The sequence below is a fragment of the Desmodus rotundus genome, chromosome 7 (assembly GCF_022682495.2).
Source record: "Desmodus rotundus isolate HL8 chromosome 7, HLdesRot8A.1, whole genome shotgun sequence".
Classification (NCBI taxonomy): Eukaryota; Metazoa; Chordata; class Mammalia; order Chiroptera; family Phyllostomidae; genus Desmodus; species Desmodus rotundus.
Window position 1 is genome coordinate 115,593,576 of NC_071393.1, and position 18,786 is coordinate 115,612,361.

General features: G+C 41.6%; 1 protein-coding gene across 3 annotated transcripts in view; it reads left to right on the top strand.

Moving 5' to 3' along the window:
• Window positions 1–709: 709 nt before the first annotated feature.
• The window catches only part of ZNF410 (zinc finger protein 410), a 32,183-nt gene continuing 14,106 nt past the window's right edge, over window positions 710–18,786 (top strand). Inside the window, exons 1-5 of one of the 3 annotated variants that reach the window (XM_053928100.2) lie at window positions 710–970; window positions 11,975–12,162; window positions 13,106–13,241; window positions 15,988–16,206; window positions 17,778–17,969. In XM_053928100.2, the coding sequence (XP_053784075.1) occupies window positions 12,130–12,162; window positions 13,106–13,241; window positions 15,988–16,206; window positions 17,778–17,969 (580 nt within the window). In that variant the 5' untranslated portion in view covers window positions 710–970; window positions 11,975–12,129. Of the gene's footprint in view, window positions 971–2,011; window positions 2,098–11,974; window positions 12,163–13,105; window positions 13,242–15,987; window positions 16,207–17,777; window positions 17,970–18,786 lie in introns of those variants that run through there. The other 2 variants (XM_024567615.4, XM_053928099.1) reach the window with 2 other exon arrangements.

The window sequence follows — 18,786 nt, forward strand, 5'->3', positions numbered from 1 at the left end:
TACTAGAGCTCAGGACCTTTTACCTCCACGTAAATATTCACTTAGCAACTGGGATAAACTTGCTTTATCTAAAGAGGAACTATCTTCCCCTGAACCGTGTTTCTCCTTTGTGTTTTAAGTCAACATTGTTTATTTGTGTACTCAAACTACTACTCTTTCGCATGTATATGCCTGTCATCAAGGCTTGTCTTCAATCTTGAAAATGCCTCTCTTAGAGAACTTTAATTCCTACTGCCACTGTCTTTGCTGAGTTCTTCACGTTTCAGAAAGCAGCAGTATCAAAAAATTAGTAATTTCAAGAAGTCAGTCAAACTCAAAACTCTTAACAAGTGATGGCATCCAGCCTGGAACTCAAGTGTTCCAGCCTCCAGTCAGGGCACCCGAGAGCTCTTTAAATCCAAATATGTGGAACCCAGATTGTAGAGAATTCATATTCCAAAAAAAGTTCTACACTGGAGTCTCCACTCTTACCCTGTGGTATACAAAACAGAACTAGATCCTGCAAGCTCCCTTCTCGGCCAGTGAAGCTTCGAGGTTCTCTTCACTTGAGAACTCGGGTAAATGTTTAAGTGCTGACCTTCTCTTTCATACTCGCCTCCACTTTGCTAGTACTGATCTCAGCTGACTGGAAAAACTACCCCATCTATTGCTGCAGGGAAGCAGTGACGTCATGGCTAGAATTAACTGACCCCGTCTTTCTGGCTCTGTGGACCAAAGAGCCCAGAAGGCCGAGGAGAATGAGTAGGAGGTGGGAGCCCACTGTTCTTTCCGCCCGGGGGGCGGAGCCCTGCACCGCGAGCCGGAGCAACCGGCACCCCTCGGCTCCCAACCGGCCGAGAAAGTGGGTGTGTGCGTGGGGGGCGGCCAGACTTCCTGTCCCGGGTTCGGTCTGCTTCCGGCAGGAGCCGGAAGACGCTGTGTGTGGACGGAATTCGGGACCGACGGGCGGACGGCTGCTGGCGACGGGCAGGTGAGATCCGGAGCTGGGGGCCAGACCACGCTTCCTAGGCCAGGTGGACCCCGAAAGGGAGGGGACCGGCACAGGCTTCTCGGGGGCTCGGGCCGGGTTCGCCCCCGGAGAGGACAGGGAAGCCGCCCCCCTTGGGCACCCTTGTGGGATCTGGGGGACCCGGGAGCGGCCAGTCTGAAGCCGCAGGGTTTGGACCTTTCCCCTTGCAGGGTTTTGAGGCCGGTGTTTCGGCTCCTTTGCTTGGTTTCTGGGGCCGAAGCACGGGAACAAGACCGTCCTGAGAAAGCTGGGGTCATCGGATCCCCTGGGCGGGGGCTCCCGGACTGCGCTTGCAGCCGAGGCCTGCCCGCGGACTCCGGGGCCTTACACGGAGGCCGTTGTAATCGGGGAATAAGATGCCAAGGGGACTCTGCCCTGGATACTTCATCCTGGAGCTACCATCTGCTTTCATATATCCCATTACTTTCTGGGTCTGGAAGAACTGAGGCTGCCCACTTGGAGCGGCTGGACTGCGGTTTTCTGCAGCGCCTGCGGGGGGTGTGGGCTGTGTTTACAGCTTGTGCGCATTTCGCAGGTTGAATTTAGTCCCTGAAGTTTCTTCAGATAAAAGAATCCAGTTTATTAAAGTTTATTCCTCTTGCTCAGGAGGCTCTGAAATGCAGTTAAGACACTATTTGGAAATTAAATATTATTAACTTGGGACCTAAGAATTTGCACTTCTTCCTCACTTTGGCAAAAGATCAACGCAGCATATTTGCAAAGAGAATAAAAGAAACATTTTGAAATAAAGTCAGGGACATTTTGGTGTAAGGAAGAAATTCCATTTTGTGTTATCTTGGTGTGGACAGAGCAAAGTCAACTAAACCAGCAGTCAGGAGATTTAGATTCTAGTTTTTAAAGTTTTGCATCTTAAGTAGATGCCTAATTTTTTGGTAAATTACTTAATCTTTAGGTTTTGGCTTTTTTTTCCCCCCTCTGTAAATTAAGGGGTTTACCTATTTATTCAGCAAATATTTTCCTGAGTGTTTACTTTGTACACAGCATTGTCCTGGGTTAATGGAAGAAGGGTGAATAAACTCGACAATCCTAACCAGTGAGAAAAATTTCAGTGTTGTGAAAACACCAAGGTAAGGACAGATTTGTTCTGCCTGGAGGGAAGGAATCAGAGAGTCTTCATGGAGGAGTTGGCATTTGAGTGGGATTTTAAGGGCTGGAAAGGATTTCACAAGATCAGATCTAGATTGGGGGTGTGTACTACTGGTTGAAGAACTATCCCAAGCAAAAGCCCTTGAGCACTGACAAAGGTTAGTGTATCCACTTCTGGGCTGGCATAAAAAGTGTGTTAAGGAATACAGTGGATGCTGGAACGGGAACAGTGTTTGAGGACAGGTAGAAATGCCGTGCTCAGGAATTTGATTGCCGTTCTGAGGCACTGAACTTTGAGTAAGTGAACTGTTACAGGCATTTCTGTGTTTTGGAAAGGTAACTGGAGTGGCTGCGTGAAAGACTGATTGGCAAGGGGAATTTGAAGGGCTGGGTGAGACCACTTAGAAGCCTATTTTAATAGTGTAGTTGAAAGATAATGAGAAACCTAAATAGGACATTACAATAGGAATAAGTTTGGGGGAATTAGAGCCACTGGGGTTATTTAAATAGGGAAGATGAGAGATTGTTAAAGACCTAGAATTTGCAGCTGAGGGGGAGGAAGATTGGGCAACAGAAAGAACAGGTTTTGGGGAGGGGGAGAAGATAATCTGGATTTTGGAAATTGTTACATTCGAGTTGCTGTTGGATATCCAGGTGGAGATGATAGCAGGCAGTTAGAAATGCAAGTCTGAAGTTCAGAGGAGAGGTCAGAAATAAAGACAAAAAATTATCATTTACAACGTCATTCATTTGTTACACAGATATTTATTCAGTGCCTACTAGGTGCTTACAGGGAAGTGTGTATGGAAGCCCTTTCAGCTCATAGTAGAGACAGCCTTAGAGCTTCACAGTGTCAGAAATGACTGTAGGAGACCTAAATTCCTTACGAATTGCATAAAGTACTGTGCCAGGCACAGGTGCTGGGTGCTGGGAGATACAGTAGTGAACAAGACTAGTTCTTCCCCTTGTTTATGGAGCCTACAACTTTCATGAGTATTGTATAAAACCAAATGAAAGAATTAGAAATTGTGATGAGTGGAGACAGTAGATACAGAAAGTAAAGGTGGGAGTATGGAGAACCTTCTTTGGAGAAGGTGTCAGGAAAGCCTTTCTAAATGAGTTAACAGTTAAACTGAACTCAGAAGGATTAAAACAAAAGAGCTAATCAACTGCAGACAGGATAACCTCTGCTTTCCTAGGAGAGGAAATGTCATTTACAAATCCCTAATATAAGAGCTTAATGTGTTCAAGGAGCTAAGGGAGATTCACCGGGCTGGATCTTGGAGAGTACGTAAGGAAGGGTGACTGCAAAGTGTGGTTGGAGAGACAGGAATGGCTCACATAGGTTCTTACAAGCCAGAATGAGGAGTTTGGATTGTGTCTAGACATATTGGAAAGACTAGAGAAGAGTTTCAAGCAGGGAAGTATGTATAATAAGATTGACATTTGAAGATATTTATTGCTGTGAAGAGACTAGAATGGACAGTGGCAAGAGTAGAAGCAGGGAGATGGTTAGGAGGCAGTAATAGTGCTTTAGGGCAAGAGGTGATGGTGGGCTGGATTGGGTGGTGGCAGTAGACAAAGAAGTAGGTGGATTTGCTATATTTTCTCTTGTGGAGATAGAATCGATAGGCCTTGCAAATGAATTCAGTATTGGGAGCAAAGGAAAGAAAATAATAAAAATTACTCCTAAATGAGGTAAATGGTGGTCCTTGAGTATAGGTTTGGGGTGAGAGGGGCTGGCAGGAAATGATGGGAGACAGGCTTGGGAGAGAATTTGTTTCGAATATGTTAAAATTGAGATATCAAGTTGAAGTATTAGAGACGTCAAGTAAGCAATTGTATGTACAAGTCTGCAGCTCAGAGGAGATACCTGGGCTATAGATTAACATTTGGAGACCATATTTAAAGCCCAGGTACTGGATGAATTCACAGGAGGGAGAGAGTAGAGCGGGAAAAGCTGGCCTGAACACTTTCCTGAGAAATGTGAACATTTAGGGGCTGAGTGGAGGAGGAGTATTGGGAGTTTTCAAAGGAGACTGGAGAAATGGCCGATGAGGTAGTAGTGAAATAAGGAACACGTATTTTGGAAGCAGAAAAAGTAGTGTTTGAGGAAGGAGGCCGTGCTTCTGAGAGACAATGCCAGTTACGCCTCTTTGGTTGCAAGTGACCAACTTACTTCAAAAGAGAAATTTATAGGAAGGGTGTGGGCAGTTCACAGGACGGAAGAAAATGCTGAAAGCCCTGGCTTTATAAAGGACAGGAATATGAGCAGCCCCCGGGGAGGCTGCTAACTGCATTACTGAATGGATGGGCTGCTGCCACATTTTTCAGTCCTTAGTTACTTCCCTGAAGATTCACATTGAGGAAAATGTGATTTGTTCAACGTGGGTCAAGTGTCTAATAGTTGGCCAGGGTAGAAAAAAACACACCTCAGTCTACAGTTCCGCCAAGAATGTAATCAATGAGTGAGGGGCAGATCCTGTCACCCAAGCAGGGGAAATGAATGTAGAACAGTCAAAAACAACAGTCGTCCATTGCAGAGGTCAGGAAAGATGAGGACAGCAAAGTGTCCATTGGACTTGGTAACATGAAGGTCATGGGCAGTCTTTACAAGAGAGGTTTCAGTGAATTGATGAGGTGGATTGTGACTGGGGGTGAGAAAGGGGAGACAATTCTCTTGAATTTGGCTTGTAGAGAATTAGGATTGTAGAGGATTAGGTGACTGGAATAAAATTCAGGGCTGTGGGAATAGAGCACCCAGAAGATACTGCGAAGAGAAGGGAGAAGGCCCAGGGCGAATCCCACAGTTTCTAAGACTCATTCTGGCTTCACAGTTCATTCCAAGTTTCTTTCGTTAGTACCTGTTACTACTTCATCATTAGAATTTAATCACTCCCATAATATTCTAGGTTTGCAAGGGAAAGTTACCTGATTTTTCTCTTCCCAGCACAACCAAATTTTACACCAAAATTTAAACTATTCCTTTAAAAGAAGTTTTAATTTTTGGTCTTTGTAATTCACTACTATTAGTGGAATTTTAGTTTTAGGGTTTAAAAAAAATTTTATTGTTATTCAATTACAGTTGTATGCCTTTTCTCCCTATCCCTCCACCCCAGCCGAACCCACCTCCATCCCCCCTTGATTTTGTCCATGTGTCCTTTATAACCATTCCCGATTTGATTGAGTTTACATCCGTGGTCAGCCACAGGTAGAGATGGAGGGAGCTAAGAAGCAGATCGGTTCCTGGTAAGGGAGACTGATCCTTCTGGTTGGAATCATGTGCTTTATTTTAACCTTTGTGATGAGGGGAGTACAATGTTTCTCAATTTCTTTCCTCTTTTTGTCTCGACCCACTCACCTTGTCCTCCTTTCTAAAACTGGGTCAAGGCGAAGGCATTGTTGACTTCCCTTAAGTTAGAGCAGTAGTGATAGTCTGAGCTTTGTTTTGTAGAGTGGAATCACTTTCCTTTTTAGAGGTTGACACAAAGGTGTTTTGTTTCTTTTATGAAGCAAAGTAGTTAAAGCCCCTGGTCATCTTTCCCTTTGGAATACACTCCCTTCTGTGGAGAAGTTAGGACAGAGGCAAGAGACCTGTGTAATCTGTTTCCCTGTTGCTTGCTTAGTTTACTGAGGATTGGTTTTTCCTTCCTAGTATTTCCCAGTGTAGCCTGCATTGGTTTTAGGCCATCTCTGCCATAGGGAAATGGTGTGACTATTGATTCTTGTCTAGGATGTGAGTTCTACATTGGGGTTTGGGACGTAAGACTTCTTCTCTTTGCTGGTCATGGCCTAGTGTGTAGTGTTTTCCTTTGCAGATCTCCTGGGAGCTGGAGGACAAGATGCAAGTAACCTCAGCTTCACCAAAACTCCAATGATAATTGCTGATTGTTTGTAATATATATTGAAAGCAGATTAATGTCTGTGGCTTTACACTTTATGGCTGATTCTACGCTTAACATCTGTATTTTAGACATTTTGATGGTACTTTCATAATGTTTTTCAGTCTGTGGAACATAACCTGTTAGGAGCTTGTGAGATCAGTTTATTGGGTCTTACAATTTATAAAAAGACAGTGCATGAGAGTAGTAGAGGTTAGTATTGCTGAATGAAAATAAGTTATTTGTGTGTGCTTCCATTTGTGTTTTATTTGCTGGGTTATGATGGAAAGTGTATCTTACTGTAGGTTGCAGTCAAAAGTTTGAAAACCACTGCTCATAGGGAATTTGGACTCAGTAATAATGGGCAGAGTTCCTAACCTTTCATACTATACTAAGCATTTGATAGACTTTCCTGTTTCTTGAGCACCTGTGCAGAACTTTATTTCTGAAGAATTTCATAATTATTTCTATTGACTAATATAAAAATAATCCTAGAGTAGATTTGTTTCATTTCTGTATTTCAGATGACTTTCCTAGGGCCAAGAAGTTGAGTGGCTTGCCTAGGTCTCAACCTAGTCTGAGGCAGAATTTAGATTCCTGCCTTAGAGACCTTGTCCCTTTGTTTTTTAAAAAAACGTATCTCAGCTTCTTTAACTTGTTTAGCAACTTAGTATTTTAATGCATGATTTGCTGGGTGATGTTGGGTGTGCTGTAGAAAAAGAATGTAGTTTATCAAACTTTACTTCCCAGGCTTTGTCTGTTTGGCTAAAAACAGAAGGAGAGTTGTTCTCAGGATGGTCCTGATAATAGAGATGCTATTGTCCTAAATCTGCTTTGCTATTGTTGAATTCTCGAATCATTTCCAAAACTTTTCAGGGCTCCTTGTTCTTTGCTTCGGTCATTGCAAAGGCTTTATTGCCTGCATTCTTTTTAACCTCTAGGCTGACAGTGGGCTAACTTTTAATAATAGCAGCAGCAGGGTCGGTGGATTTCTAAATAATATATACTGGACCAAGATTTTTTTTTTAAGCAGATTAATATACTTCAGTGGTTGTGGAGCCAGGCACTTGGTCGAATTTAGTTGTCAGCAAGGGGAGAGGGAGGTTGGGTCTGGACAGTGCTGCTTAGACCAATTCCTGGCTTTCTGAGGCCAGTTGGTTTTGCAGTGACTCTTTATCTAGAGCCAAGATGCCTTACTTACGATTTGTGGAAAATATGATTTGATGGGCCCAACCTTGGTTGCTGATAATTAAATGTCATTGTCTCTTCTATTATGTATGGAGCTAAATTAGTACATTTTCTATTTAAAAGGAAATAGGGGTATACATTCTGCCTGTCCACCCGCTACAGATACATAATAAAAATGAATAGCCCTGGCCGGGTAGCTCAGTTGGTTAGAGCATCGTCCCCATACGCCAAGGTTCTAAGTTGGATCTCCGGTCAGAGCACATACAAGAGTCAACCAATGAATGCATAAGTAAGTGGAACAACAAATCAATGTTTCTCTCCCCCCTTCCCCTGCACACTTGTCTCTCTCTCAAAATCAATAAATTTAAAAAAAGAACATATAATAACTGTCCACCTTAAACAACGTTGGGTGCTGTACGTGATTATTCTGTACACTGCAGTTCTGATCTCTTACCTTAATAGCATGAGAAAGCCTGGAAAGAAATTTCCTCTGAAACATAGCTTCCCTTTGGGTAAGAGCAGTGCCTTTCACTCCAGTGTCATGTAAATTGCATTTAAAGGAACAGCATTGCATTGGGACCCCTCCCCCAATACTGGCAAATTATTTTTATTACAAATATTCTAAATAAACATAAAGCTAGGTAATACTTATACCTCCTCTGCTGAAGTTTTATAGCTCCTAACTATAACATCAAAACAAACTTACAGATCAATAATAGCAGTGTGAGGGTAAGTGGATTTCTAAAATCTATATGCTAAACAAAGATTGTTTAAGCAGTCTAACTTGTTTTGCTGGTCATAGGGAACCGTGTATGTCATACAGTTTAGGTTATCAGGATTATATCAGTCGTTGCCATGGATTTATATCTTTATGAGTAAGTATACAGATGTAGACAACATCATAAAATGAAAATTCAGATTAACTTCATATTATGTGGTAGAGTTGTTTTGCTAAAATGAAATACATACTTAATGTTGAGTTTAACAGTGGAAAGATTAGCCTTGGATTCAGTAATGTATTTCATCTGTTTCTACATTTTAACTTAAGTAATACTAACGCAGAAGTTATCGTACAAGGTAGTATTTATAATGTCAGGGCATTATTGCACAGTTTGCGATAATCAGATCTTACATTTAACCAGAGGTGACTGAGAAGTCCTCGAATGCCAATTTTAATGTGGTATTTATGATAACTTTGTAGAGTTAGAGTTGTCTTGTTCAGTTGAAGATAAGACTTGCTTTGTGCCCTGACTGGTGTGGTTCAGTGGGTTGGGTGACTTACCTCAGTCTGAAAGGGTCGCTGGTTTGATTCCTGGTCAGGGCACATGCCTGGGTTGTGGGCCAGGTCCCCAGTTGGCGGCGTGCAAAAAACAACTGATCGATGTTTCTTCCCCTCTCTTTGTCCCTCCCTACCCCTCTCTCTAAAAATAAATAAAATATATTTAAAAAAAGATACGCTTTGCAAGTGAAAAGATAACAGAATGGAAGAAAGTTTGCGCAAATCATCTATTTGATCGGGGACTTATATCTAGAATATATAAAGAACTCTAACAATGCAGTGATAAAAGGATGAATCATTTAAAAGTGAGCCACCAACCTGTTTAAGCATTTTGCCAAAAAAGTTGTACAAATGCCCGATAAGCACAGGAAAAGATGCGCAGCATCATTAGCCATCGGGTGATGCAACTCAAAACCAGAGTGAGTCACCACTTCACGCCCCCAGGATGGGTGCGATGAAAAAGGCAGACACTAACAAGAAGTGGTGAGGGTGTGGAGAAACTGGATCCCCTCGTGCACTACTGGTGGGATTGTAAGGCGACACATCCACTTTGGAAAACAGCCTGGTGTTCCTCGAGAGTTCCCTCGCGTCTACCCCGGTATGGTAACTCTTATGTTACCTCGGTAAACGCAGAGTTATCGCAGGACCTAGCAGTTTCACCCCTAGACAGAAAAGAATGAAAATATATGTCCACACAAAATTTGTACTTGAATGTTCATAGCAGCATTATGCATAGTAGCCAAATTGTGGAAACAACTGAAATGTAGAAATAACCCAAATGACCATCAACTGATAATTTGATAGATAAAATATATAGCCATGCAATGTAATATTACGTGGCCATAAAAAGAAATGAAGTACTGATGCATGCTACATAACAAGGACAAACCTTGGAGACGTCATGCTGAGGGAAAGCAGCCAGGCATAAAAGATCACAGATATAATGCCCTTTATAAGAAATGTTCAGGGTAGGTAAATCCATACAGACGGAAAGTAGATTAATAATTACCCAGGCCTGGTCAGTGGAGGGTTTGGGAGAAAGTGGGTATAGGCTTTCTTTTTTGGGATGATGAAAATTTTCTAAATCGTGGTTATGGTTGCAAAACTTGTACTCTTTAAATGAGTGAAGTATATGGTATGTGAATTATATGTCAGTGAAGCTGTTATTTAAAATAGATTTGCATTGCACGTTTTAAAATCTGTTAAATGGGTAGCTGGAACTGGGAATAGAATTGAATTGGATTTGCCATCACACTTAGCTAGTGCCCTGTTAAAGGTGAGGTCCGCACGGTACATTTGCCGTGGTACTGCGTGCTCCAGTGCAGGTTATTCTGAGGGCAGCCTTCTATTCTACTGTGCCTTACCATTCTCTTTTTTTTATATGGCACACATACAAACCACAGATCTGGACACCAAAATTGTATGGCTGCACTCAGTTATAGTATGGGTACCCATTTGTTCCAGAAAGTGCGTGTGCTAGTTTTTAAGATTATCATTGAAATGAAAACAGTCTTTAGGGTGTCCAACCTTTTGGCGTTTCTGGGCCACACTGGAAGAAGAAGAAGAGTTATCTTGGGCTACATATTAAATACATTATGACACGTAATCACACATATACACACACACACACATCTCATAATGTTTTAAGTAAATTTACAATTTTGTGTTGGGCCACATTCCTAGCCATCCTGAGCTGCTGCATGTGGCCTGTGGGTCACAGGTTGGACACCCCTGAAGGGTGTCATAGATAACCACGGACCCTTGAGAAATGGTGATCTAGGGGTGGCTCTTAAACTGTGAGAGAGCAGCAGCCCCTTTCTGAGTTGTTATCCCAGCTTTGCAAAAATGTCTAAGGTCTGCTATACCTGATTTTCCCCTTGTTCAGGGCACATGTTTGTATCCTTCGAGGGTTTTTTCATTAGGTAAGAAAACTGAAACCATTCCTAGAGCCAGCCCCATTAGTTTCTAAAAACCCTAACAAATGTAAAGACAGTAAATAATTGTCTAGTTTCCTAAGATTTTACAATCCTAGAGTCTCAAAATTGGAGGAAGTTTAAGGATAACCTAAACAAACATTTGGTAATTTCTTGGCTTCTTGAGATGAGCTGGAATCAGGGGAAAGGAATTCTTAAGCTCTGGTGATTCAAGATCAAACTTAGAGGGATGTAGTCACTGTTTCATGCCAACTACTCATGCCAACCTGCTCTGTGGGTGGGAGTCTGGCTGTGTAGTTTAATAAATTGGGCAAGTGATGTATGGGGCCTTAGTCCCTCCTCTGTAAAGAGAGGGATGGAGAAACCACATTGAGCTAATATAGTGCTTGACAAGAAAAAATGTATGTGAAAGGAAAAGTTGGGGATTCATGGTACTTTATGTGGGAAACTTAAAGTTTTTTTTTTTACAAAGTCTTGTAATTTTTTTTATGATGAAAACATACATGGATTTCTGGCAGCTAACAAGGGGGAGGGGGGAACTATCAGGGCAGTAACATTTACTCAGGTACTTCTCAGTGCTCTTTTTGTAGAGTAAGCCTGTCTTATTCTAACTTTCCCCCTGACCTTGGTGTCAACTGAAAACTCCCAACCTGGGGACATTTTACACTGTATGACCATTTTGTGTTTAAGTGCTTACAATTTTAGCAACAATTACACAGAATAAAGTGAACTCATTTTGCCAAGATCCTGGGGTGGGGGGGAAATGCTATAAGAAAGAAAGAATTTAAATTATGGGGAGAAAACAGCTCCATCAAGGTCCTGAGAGTACTATTTTTAGGAAACACTATTCAAATTTTGACTGACTCCATAACTATTTTTAGAAAAATTGGGAGATTGAGAAAAGAAAAACAAGCCACACCAGCCTACCACCCAAACTGTGTGAATTTTCTCTTACTTTTTCCTTTGTGTATCTTAACTAGTTCTAGTATTGGCAAATGTGTGATTTTTGTATTTTGTTTTTGGAATTTGTCATTAGCATTTTTCTTTGTTGTTACCTTGTTTTCATAACCATATTTTTAAGTGACGTAATTTAGTGAACATTTCTAATTACTGGGTCATTTAATCCCTGATTGTTAGGTATATATGTGTATTTACATGTTGCTTGCAGTTGCTTATTATCACAGATGATAAGATGAAATTCTTTGGACATACAGATTTTCCCATATTTGAGACCTTTTCTTAGGACAGATTAGTAGAAATTCTACATCAAAGTGTAACTTTATTGGTTTTGATACCCATTGGGCTTGTTCTGTTTTCAAACGAGTGTTTTAGGCCGAATTCTTAATTTGCTTGCTTGTTGTGGATATACAGATGTGGGCAAAAGTAGGTTTACAGTTGTTTGTATGGAAAAAGACATGTAGGTTATGATTATTAAAATAGCTTTATTAACTCAGAAGAGGGTTGCAACTGTAAACCTACTTTTGCCACACCTGTATAAAGAAGGCTTTGTTTATTTAGCTACGTTTTTTCTCTACTCTTAATTCTGTTTCTCTTTGTCCCCTTTTTCCCGTTTTAGGCTACATTGATTACGCACCCACCCAGGACACCATCTTACAGGAAAAGCATAGCATTTCCTAGAGGAATATGACAGTAAACAGGAAGGTGTCATTGACTCTGAATTAAAATTTTAACCTGCCCCCCGAACAGCTACAGGATTTGGAAGCTGAATCAATGTTATCAGATGAGTTAGAGTCCAAACCAGAGGTGAGCCCCGCAGACTGTCCTCCCTGTGGTGGGCCGCGTTCAGAGTCTGTCCTTCTCAGTCGGGGGGCCAGCAGACTTTGCTGTGATGGGCCCGAGGGTAAAGTTTAGTCTTTGTGGGATGTATTGTTTTGAATTTAACTACTGGTTTATTATTTTTCTGTTACTAACTGCTTTTTCAAAGACTTAATTCCATTTTTACCTCTTATGACTTTTAATATTATTTAAATAAGTGTAAAATTATACATCTAGATAATATAATTATATGAAAAACTCTTATCTATGTCATACATGTGTAATATGGGTATACGAATGTAAGTATTTACTACCACAAACCATTCTTTTATTAATTTTGCAGATATCTAAAAGTATTTTTTAATGTAATTAGAAGACTTAACCATTTTAATTTTTTTTTTCATTTTAATTTAAGTATATCTGTGTTATATAATGGAAAGGTCACTGAGTTTGGAATCAAATTACTTAAGTTTGAAGACTGACACTGCTTCTAACCAGTCTTCTGACTCGAGAAAAATTATTTAGTGTCTTCAGCTTCATTCCTGATCTTTAAAATACATGTTCGAGCTTTCTGAGTTACAGTGAGGGTTAAAGGAGCCAATACATAGAAAAGTGCTTTATAAAAATGTAATCAGCACAGTGTGGTTGAATTTTTAATAGCTATTGTTTAAAAATAATTATTTTTGTTATTTCTTTGTTTGTTGGAAATAACAAAGGTTAAATTAATTATATAATTCAACCTTTCTCTAGAACAGATGTCTTGGTAAAAATAACTTTAAATTTTATTTGTCATTAATCTAGTTTTTAAATGAATGTGGCTGAGACAATCAAGGCTTAATCACATCATCAACTTTTGGTAAATTCAGAGGTTTATATTCACTTCTAACAACTTGTATTTCTCAATGTTATTTCCCCTCCCTCCACCTCCTAGCTCCTGGTACAGTTTGTTCAGAATACGTCCATCCCATTGGGACAGGGGCTAGTAGAATCAGAAGCTAAAGATATTACTTGCTTGTCCCTCCTTCCGGTGACTGAGGCCTCAGAATGCAGTCAGCTGATATTACCAGGTAACACTTTAGATCACTACGGATAAAATAAATGAGTCATAAGAACTTAGCCTCCTCTGTGGCACCAGGGGAATGGGATACGGATTTTATAACTGACTGGTGGAAACCAAACATTTGGAATCATGGAGAAAAATGAGCCATAGGAGTTGTAAGTGCACTGGTAGTTTATGCCATAGGAGTGGGTATGATAACCCATAGAGTGTGAGCCTGAGGAGAAAAGAAGGCTAAGGTAGAATGCCCTGGAACTCCCTATTCAAGGTACAAGGTAAGGCAGGAGAGCCTGTGAAGGAGGGGGAAAGGAAAGGCTAGAGGAGTATGAGGAATATTGCACAGAGTACAGACATGGAACCCACGGCAGTAGTCAGTGTGTCAGATGTTCCTAAGAGGCCCACTGAGAGAGGGTCATCAAGGCCATTGTTGACCTTCAGGGGGCCTGTTCTGTGGAAAGGGGGTGGACAGCCAGGCGGCAGTGGGTTGAGATATTAGTGTGAGGTACGGATAGTTAAGTATTTACACTTCGTAAAGACTCTCCTGCTATGGGAAGGAAAAAGAGAAGGATGTAAGATAGATGAAAGAATTCTTTTCTCAGATTTGAAATATTTAAGGGTGTTTTTATGCTAAAAGGAAAGAGCCAGTTAGAGAAGCTGCAGATCTGAAGTGTGGATGATGGCGAGGAGGCTTCGGGAGAAGTAGAATGAAGTAGAACGCGTTGGATGGGGACAGGGCAGTCCTATCACTCGACTGCTGTCAAGGAGAAGGTTATTTTTAGATGCAATGAATTCTTTGTTTTCTGGTCCTTGTTTTAAAATTTGGAATATTAATGTTAAATCAGGGGAGGATCAATATCAGCCTATTGGTGAGAAATTATTTGTTATAAAGTCTTCTGGTTACTGTCTTCTAGTGGTCTTTTTTCTTTGAGTTTTTAAGTGACTTTAAAATCTATTTAAATGTTCAAAGATTCAAGAAGGGCAGATGTTATGAACCAACCAATATTGACTTACGGTTTCTGTGAGTAGCTCCTTGGTTTTCCACACTTTTCCCTCTCAATTCCCATTTTTCTACTAGTGTATTGGGAGTCTTTCCAGGTACTTAGGATTTTCAGTATGAGAAAATTTCCATGTGCCAATAAATTTTGATCTTCATTAGGCTTTTTCTGTCACTTTTCTCTCCCAATTTTAATTTATTGAATAAATGTTTAACAATAATAAAGGAAATGAAAACAGAAACAAAAGCATCTATCCTCTTTTTCACATTGCCTTTTTTAGTTTTAATTTTGATTTAAAGCATTTCGAGAACCAATAGATAATAACTCATGTACTCACCTCCCAGTTCATAAAATATAGTATTACAGTAGCGAATGTGTCTGCACATACCTCCCCAATCTCATTCCCCTCCCTCTTAAGTATGTGTGTATCATTCCATGCGTGGCCTGCGTGCTTTCTTGTCACTTGGGGTATGTGACAGATACAGAGAAGTACAAAACCATATGGGTGTACATATTGAAGAGTTACTGTAAAGGGGACACCCGCCACTTACTTAATCAAGAGGTAGAACATTGCCAGCTCCTGAGCCATCCATGGGCTCCTCCCTGATAAAGACAAGCTCCGTTGTCCCATAGGTCCCCACTGTCCTTAACTTTTGAGACAATTTTTGTTTGCAAGTAACCGCCCAAGTCTAAGTAGTACAGTTTTAATTTTAGCTGGTTTTGGACTTTAAATTAATGGAATTGTACGCATGTATATTGTTGTACCCTTTTTTTCCCTCTGTTTTTGTGAGATTCATCCTTGTGGGTAGCTGTGGTTTGTTTCATGAGCGGACCACAACAGTCATGCTACTGTTGATGAATATGCAGTTATTTTCCCAGTGCTGTTCTGTGATAAAACTGTGTCTCTATGAACTTTCTTTGAAAAGTAAATTGTTTTGCAATAAAATATACATAACAAAACTTATCATTTTAGCGAGTTAAAATCTAACTAGTTCTACAGCATTAGGTACATTTATATTGTTGTGTAACTTCATTAGGCTCTGAAATGGCCATACTGTCCCTAGGCTTGCACTTTTATTCCTGTAATCTTATCTGTTACCTCCTTAAAATAGGAAAGAAGGGTTGTCTGCATTCGATAAAGATGAACCCCTGAAAACATTGGTGTAGTGCAGTTCCTTGTCATATTGCAGCCAAAACCTTTGTAAATTGATGTCCTCCCTTGCAGGAAAATTAGAGAGAGTATCTGATTATTTCTTTGCCTCCAGTGTAAACCCAGACTGCAATGAAATAGATCAATGATTCCATAAAAAGTCAGTTTTTTCCCAGGCTGTGTTTTTCTCTTTCCCCTATTGACTCACCAGAACTGTCACATACATGATATAAAAATTAAAGGGAGTGATCTCTCCCCAAGAAACATAAGTTAAAATTTAGATCGTGTTCTTAAGTTAGTATTCACTGTGTAACCACACTTTTCAATCAGAAAGTGCCGACTTCTGGCCTCACCAGGACAAAGTCCGTAAGTACAGATGTGGATGGCGGAGGCCAGGTGTTGGAGGAGCACGCCCCTCGCTTTGGGCCTGCTTCCCGTTAGAACTTAAAGCCACCTCTGTGTTCTTTTCTTAGGCAAATTTTGTGTTTGCAAAATGAAAATGCTGTCTGTTCCTGTAAGGATGTTAGGTTCTAAGGGACGTTTTAAAGGGTATCAGGTGAGATCTTTGGAGGTAGGTGCTTCCTAAGTCTGTGGTGTTTTCTATTTACTAGATGATACTCCAAATCATACCAACTCCTCTAAGGAGGTCCCTTCTTCAGCTGTGCTGAGAAGCCTGCAGGTGAATGTGGGCCCAGACGGAGAGGAGACGCGGGCTCAGACTGTACAGAAGTCTCCAGAGTTTTTGTCCACTCCAGAGTCTCCTAGCTTGTTGCAAGATCTGCAGCCAAGTGATAGCACTTCTTTTATTCTTCTTAACCTAACAAGAGCAGGTAATTTTTTATCCTTTTCTGAGCTCTACTCATGCTTAAAATGGAATGAAGCTGTATTATTTTATTATTTTGGAGACTTGATGTAGTCTAGTGACCAATTCAGTATGGAGAGAGAGAGGGTGGACTGTAGGACGACTCAGAAGTTTCTTGTTTGGGAAATGAGGTGATGCTGGTCACCGAGATAGTGAACACAGAAAGAACAGGGTTGGGGGTGTTGATTAGTTCCCATTTGTGCCTATTGATGTTGAAATGTGGGAGGGACATTCAGGGGGAGGTGTCCTTTAGCGATAGAAACAGAAGTCCAGGGTTCTAGAGAGGTCTGGAGGGAAAGAAGTAGGTCTGGTGCTTATCAGCGTTTAGGAAATGTACGAGACAGTGAGTAGGATTCTTTGATTCAGGAGTAGTCTGGAACAGCGGTCCCCACCTTTTTGGCCCCAGGGGTTGGTTTCATAGGAGACAGTTCTTCCTCGGACTGGACCAGGGCTAGGGGATGATTTCAGGATGATTCAAGCGCATTACACTCAAGCTCACCTCCTGCTGTGCGGCCCGGTTCCTAACAGGCCTGGAGGGGTACCAGTCCTCGGCCTGGAGGTTTGGGAACCCTGGTCTAGAACGTAAAGAGAAAAGTAGGCAAATCTGGGATCCTGAATAAAAAAAGCCAAACATTTATGAGTGACAGAAAAGCAGGAAGGAGTTGCTAGAGAGGGATAAAGAAACCAGAATGAGAAATGTGGTCACCAGAGGGAAAAGGGGTAGGGAGGAGGTAGTAAGGGGTAAAAGGGGTCCAGTGTATAGTGATGGAAGGACTTCGGTGAACACACAATGCAATGTACAGATGATGTCTTCTAGAACTGTGTACTTGAAACCTTTCTAATTTTATTAACTGATGTCACCCTAATAAATTTAATGAGAAAGCAGAATGTGAGTGGTGTGGAGCAAGCCAAGGGGGGAAAACGTTTTAAAGAAAGAAAGGTACTAAATCATGCCAAATGCTTCAGAATGGGCTGGTGAGGTGAGGACTGGGAAGTGTATGTCTGGTGACCTTGGCGAGCGCAGCGGTTTTGCAGTGGCTGAGGTGGAGGCTGGGGTTAAAGAGATGGGGAGTGGATGGCAGGTGAGAAAGTGGGTATGCAAGGTAAAGTTCCGCTTGTTCAAGAAAGTTGACTTTGAAGCAACAGGTGAAAGTGACAGCTAGAGAAGTACTTGGGACTTTCTATTCTTTAAAAAAATAAAAATAAAGATGGGAGAGACTTGAGCTTGACAGATTTAAAGTCTGTAGAGAGGAGTCAGCTGAAGGAGACATGCAGGGATCATGGAAGGATAGGATGGGGTGAGGGTTCGCCTGGTTGCCAGGAAGGACAGCTGTGCCTGTGAAAAAGAAGGAGGTAAGGTAGAGACAAGCCTGTGGGCTGGGAGTAGAAAGGTGATAACCTAATCTTGTGTGAGAACTGAAACTTGAGGTGAGAGGTGAAGGGCTGGGATAGCTGGTGCAGGACACACGGGTTTCTGCACCAGGGCCAATAAAAGGGTTACTTCATGGCTAACTGCCTTGTATCCTCTTGTTCTTCCAGGCCTGAGCTCTTCAGCCGAGCACTTAGTGTTTGTACAAGATGAGGCCGAGGATTCAGGGAATGATTTCCTCTCCGGTGAGAGCACGGACAGCAGCATTCCCTGGTTCCTCCGGGTTCAGGAGTTGGCCCACGACAGTTTGATTGCTGCTACTCGTGCGCAGCTGGCAAAGAATGCAAAAACCAGCAGCAATGGTGAGACCCCTGTGGTGTTTTCCAGTACTCTGTGCAGAGATTTTGGTAATGCAGTGGTTATATTTTGAGTTCTGGTTTTCTGAAACTAAATTGCTCCTCATGGCAGTTTAGCAGTTAGCTGTGAGGTCTGTAGTATTGTTTCTTTTGCATTCAGCATGTCTGTACTACTTCCTCTCCCGCTTTCCTCTATCCAGGGATTTTCAGAGCATGGTCCTTGGGTTGTCAGCATCACCGAGGAACTTAGTTAGCAGTGCAGGTGCTCAGGCCTTGTCCTGAATCAGATGTTTGCTATCTTTCAGGAAGGAGCCCTTTTGGTGGTTGGGACGGATGTTAGAGCTTCAGGGCCACGGCTTTGTGTAGCCACACCGAAGCCCCTGCAGAGCCTTTGCCATGTAGCATGCCTGTAACTTTCTTTTTGTAAATAAGATAAAGTTTAAAAGTTACAGAGGCAAAAAGAAGGGCATTGGAAGAAATGGACTCAGGGAACAAGTTACAGAGGCAAAAGGAGGGCCCTTGGAGCTTAGGAGAGAGAAAGGGAAAGGTACAAGGCACCTGGGGGAGGAGAAGGGGGGAGAAAGGCACGTGCTGCCAGGAGGAGAGTGCCTGCGTTAATACTTTTGTTTTAGATTTGCCACTGTGTTTTCTCATTCACCTGTAACGATTAGGGTTATTGTGTTGGCCAAAAAGTGAGTTTTTTCTGTACTGTGGCTCTAGCAGTGCTTAGTTGTCTTTAACTTCATTCGAAACAATTTGGTTAGATTGTATTGTGACAGCTCTCATATCAGCATGTGTTTAAAAAAACTTACCAAAATTGGTG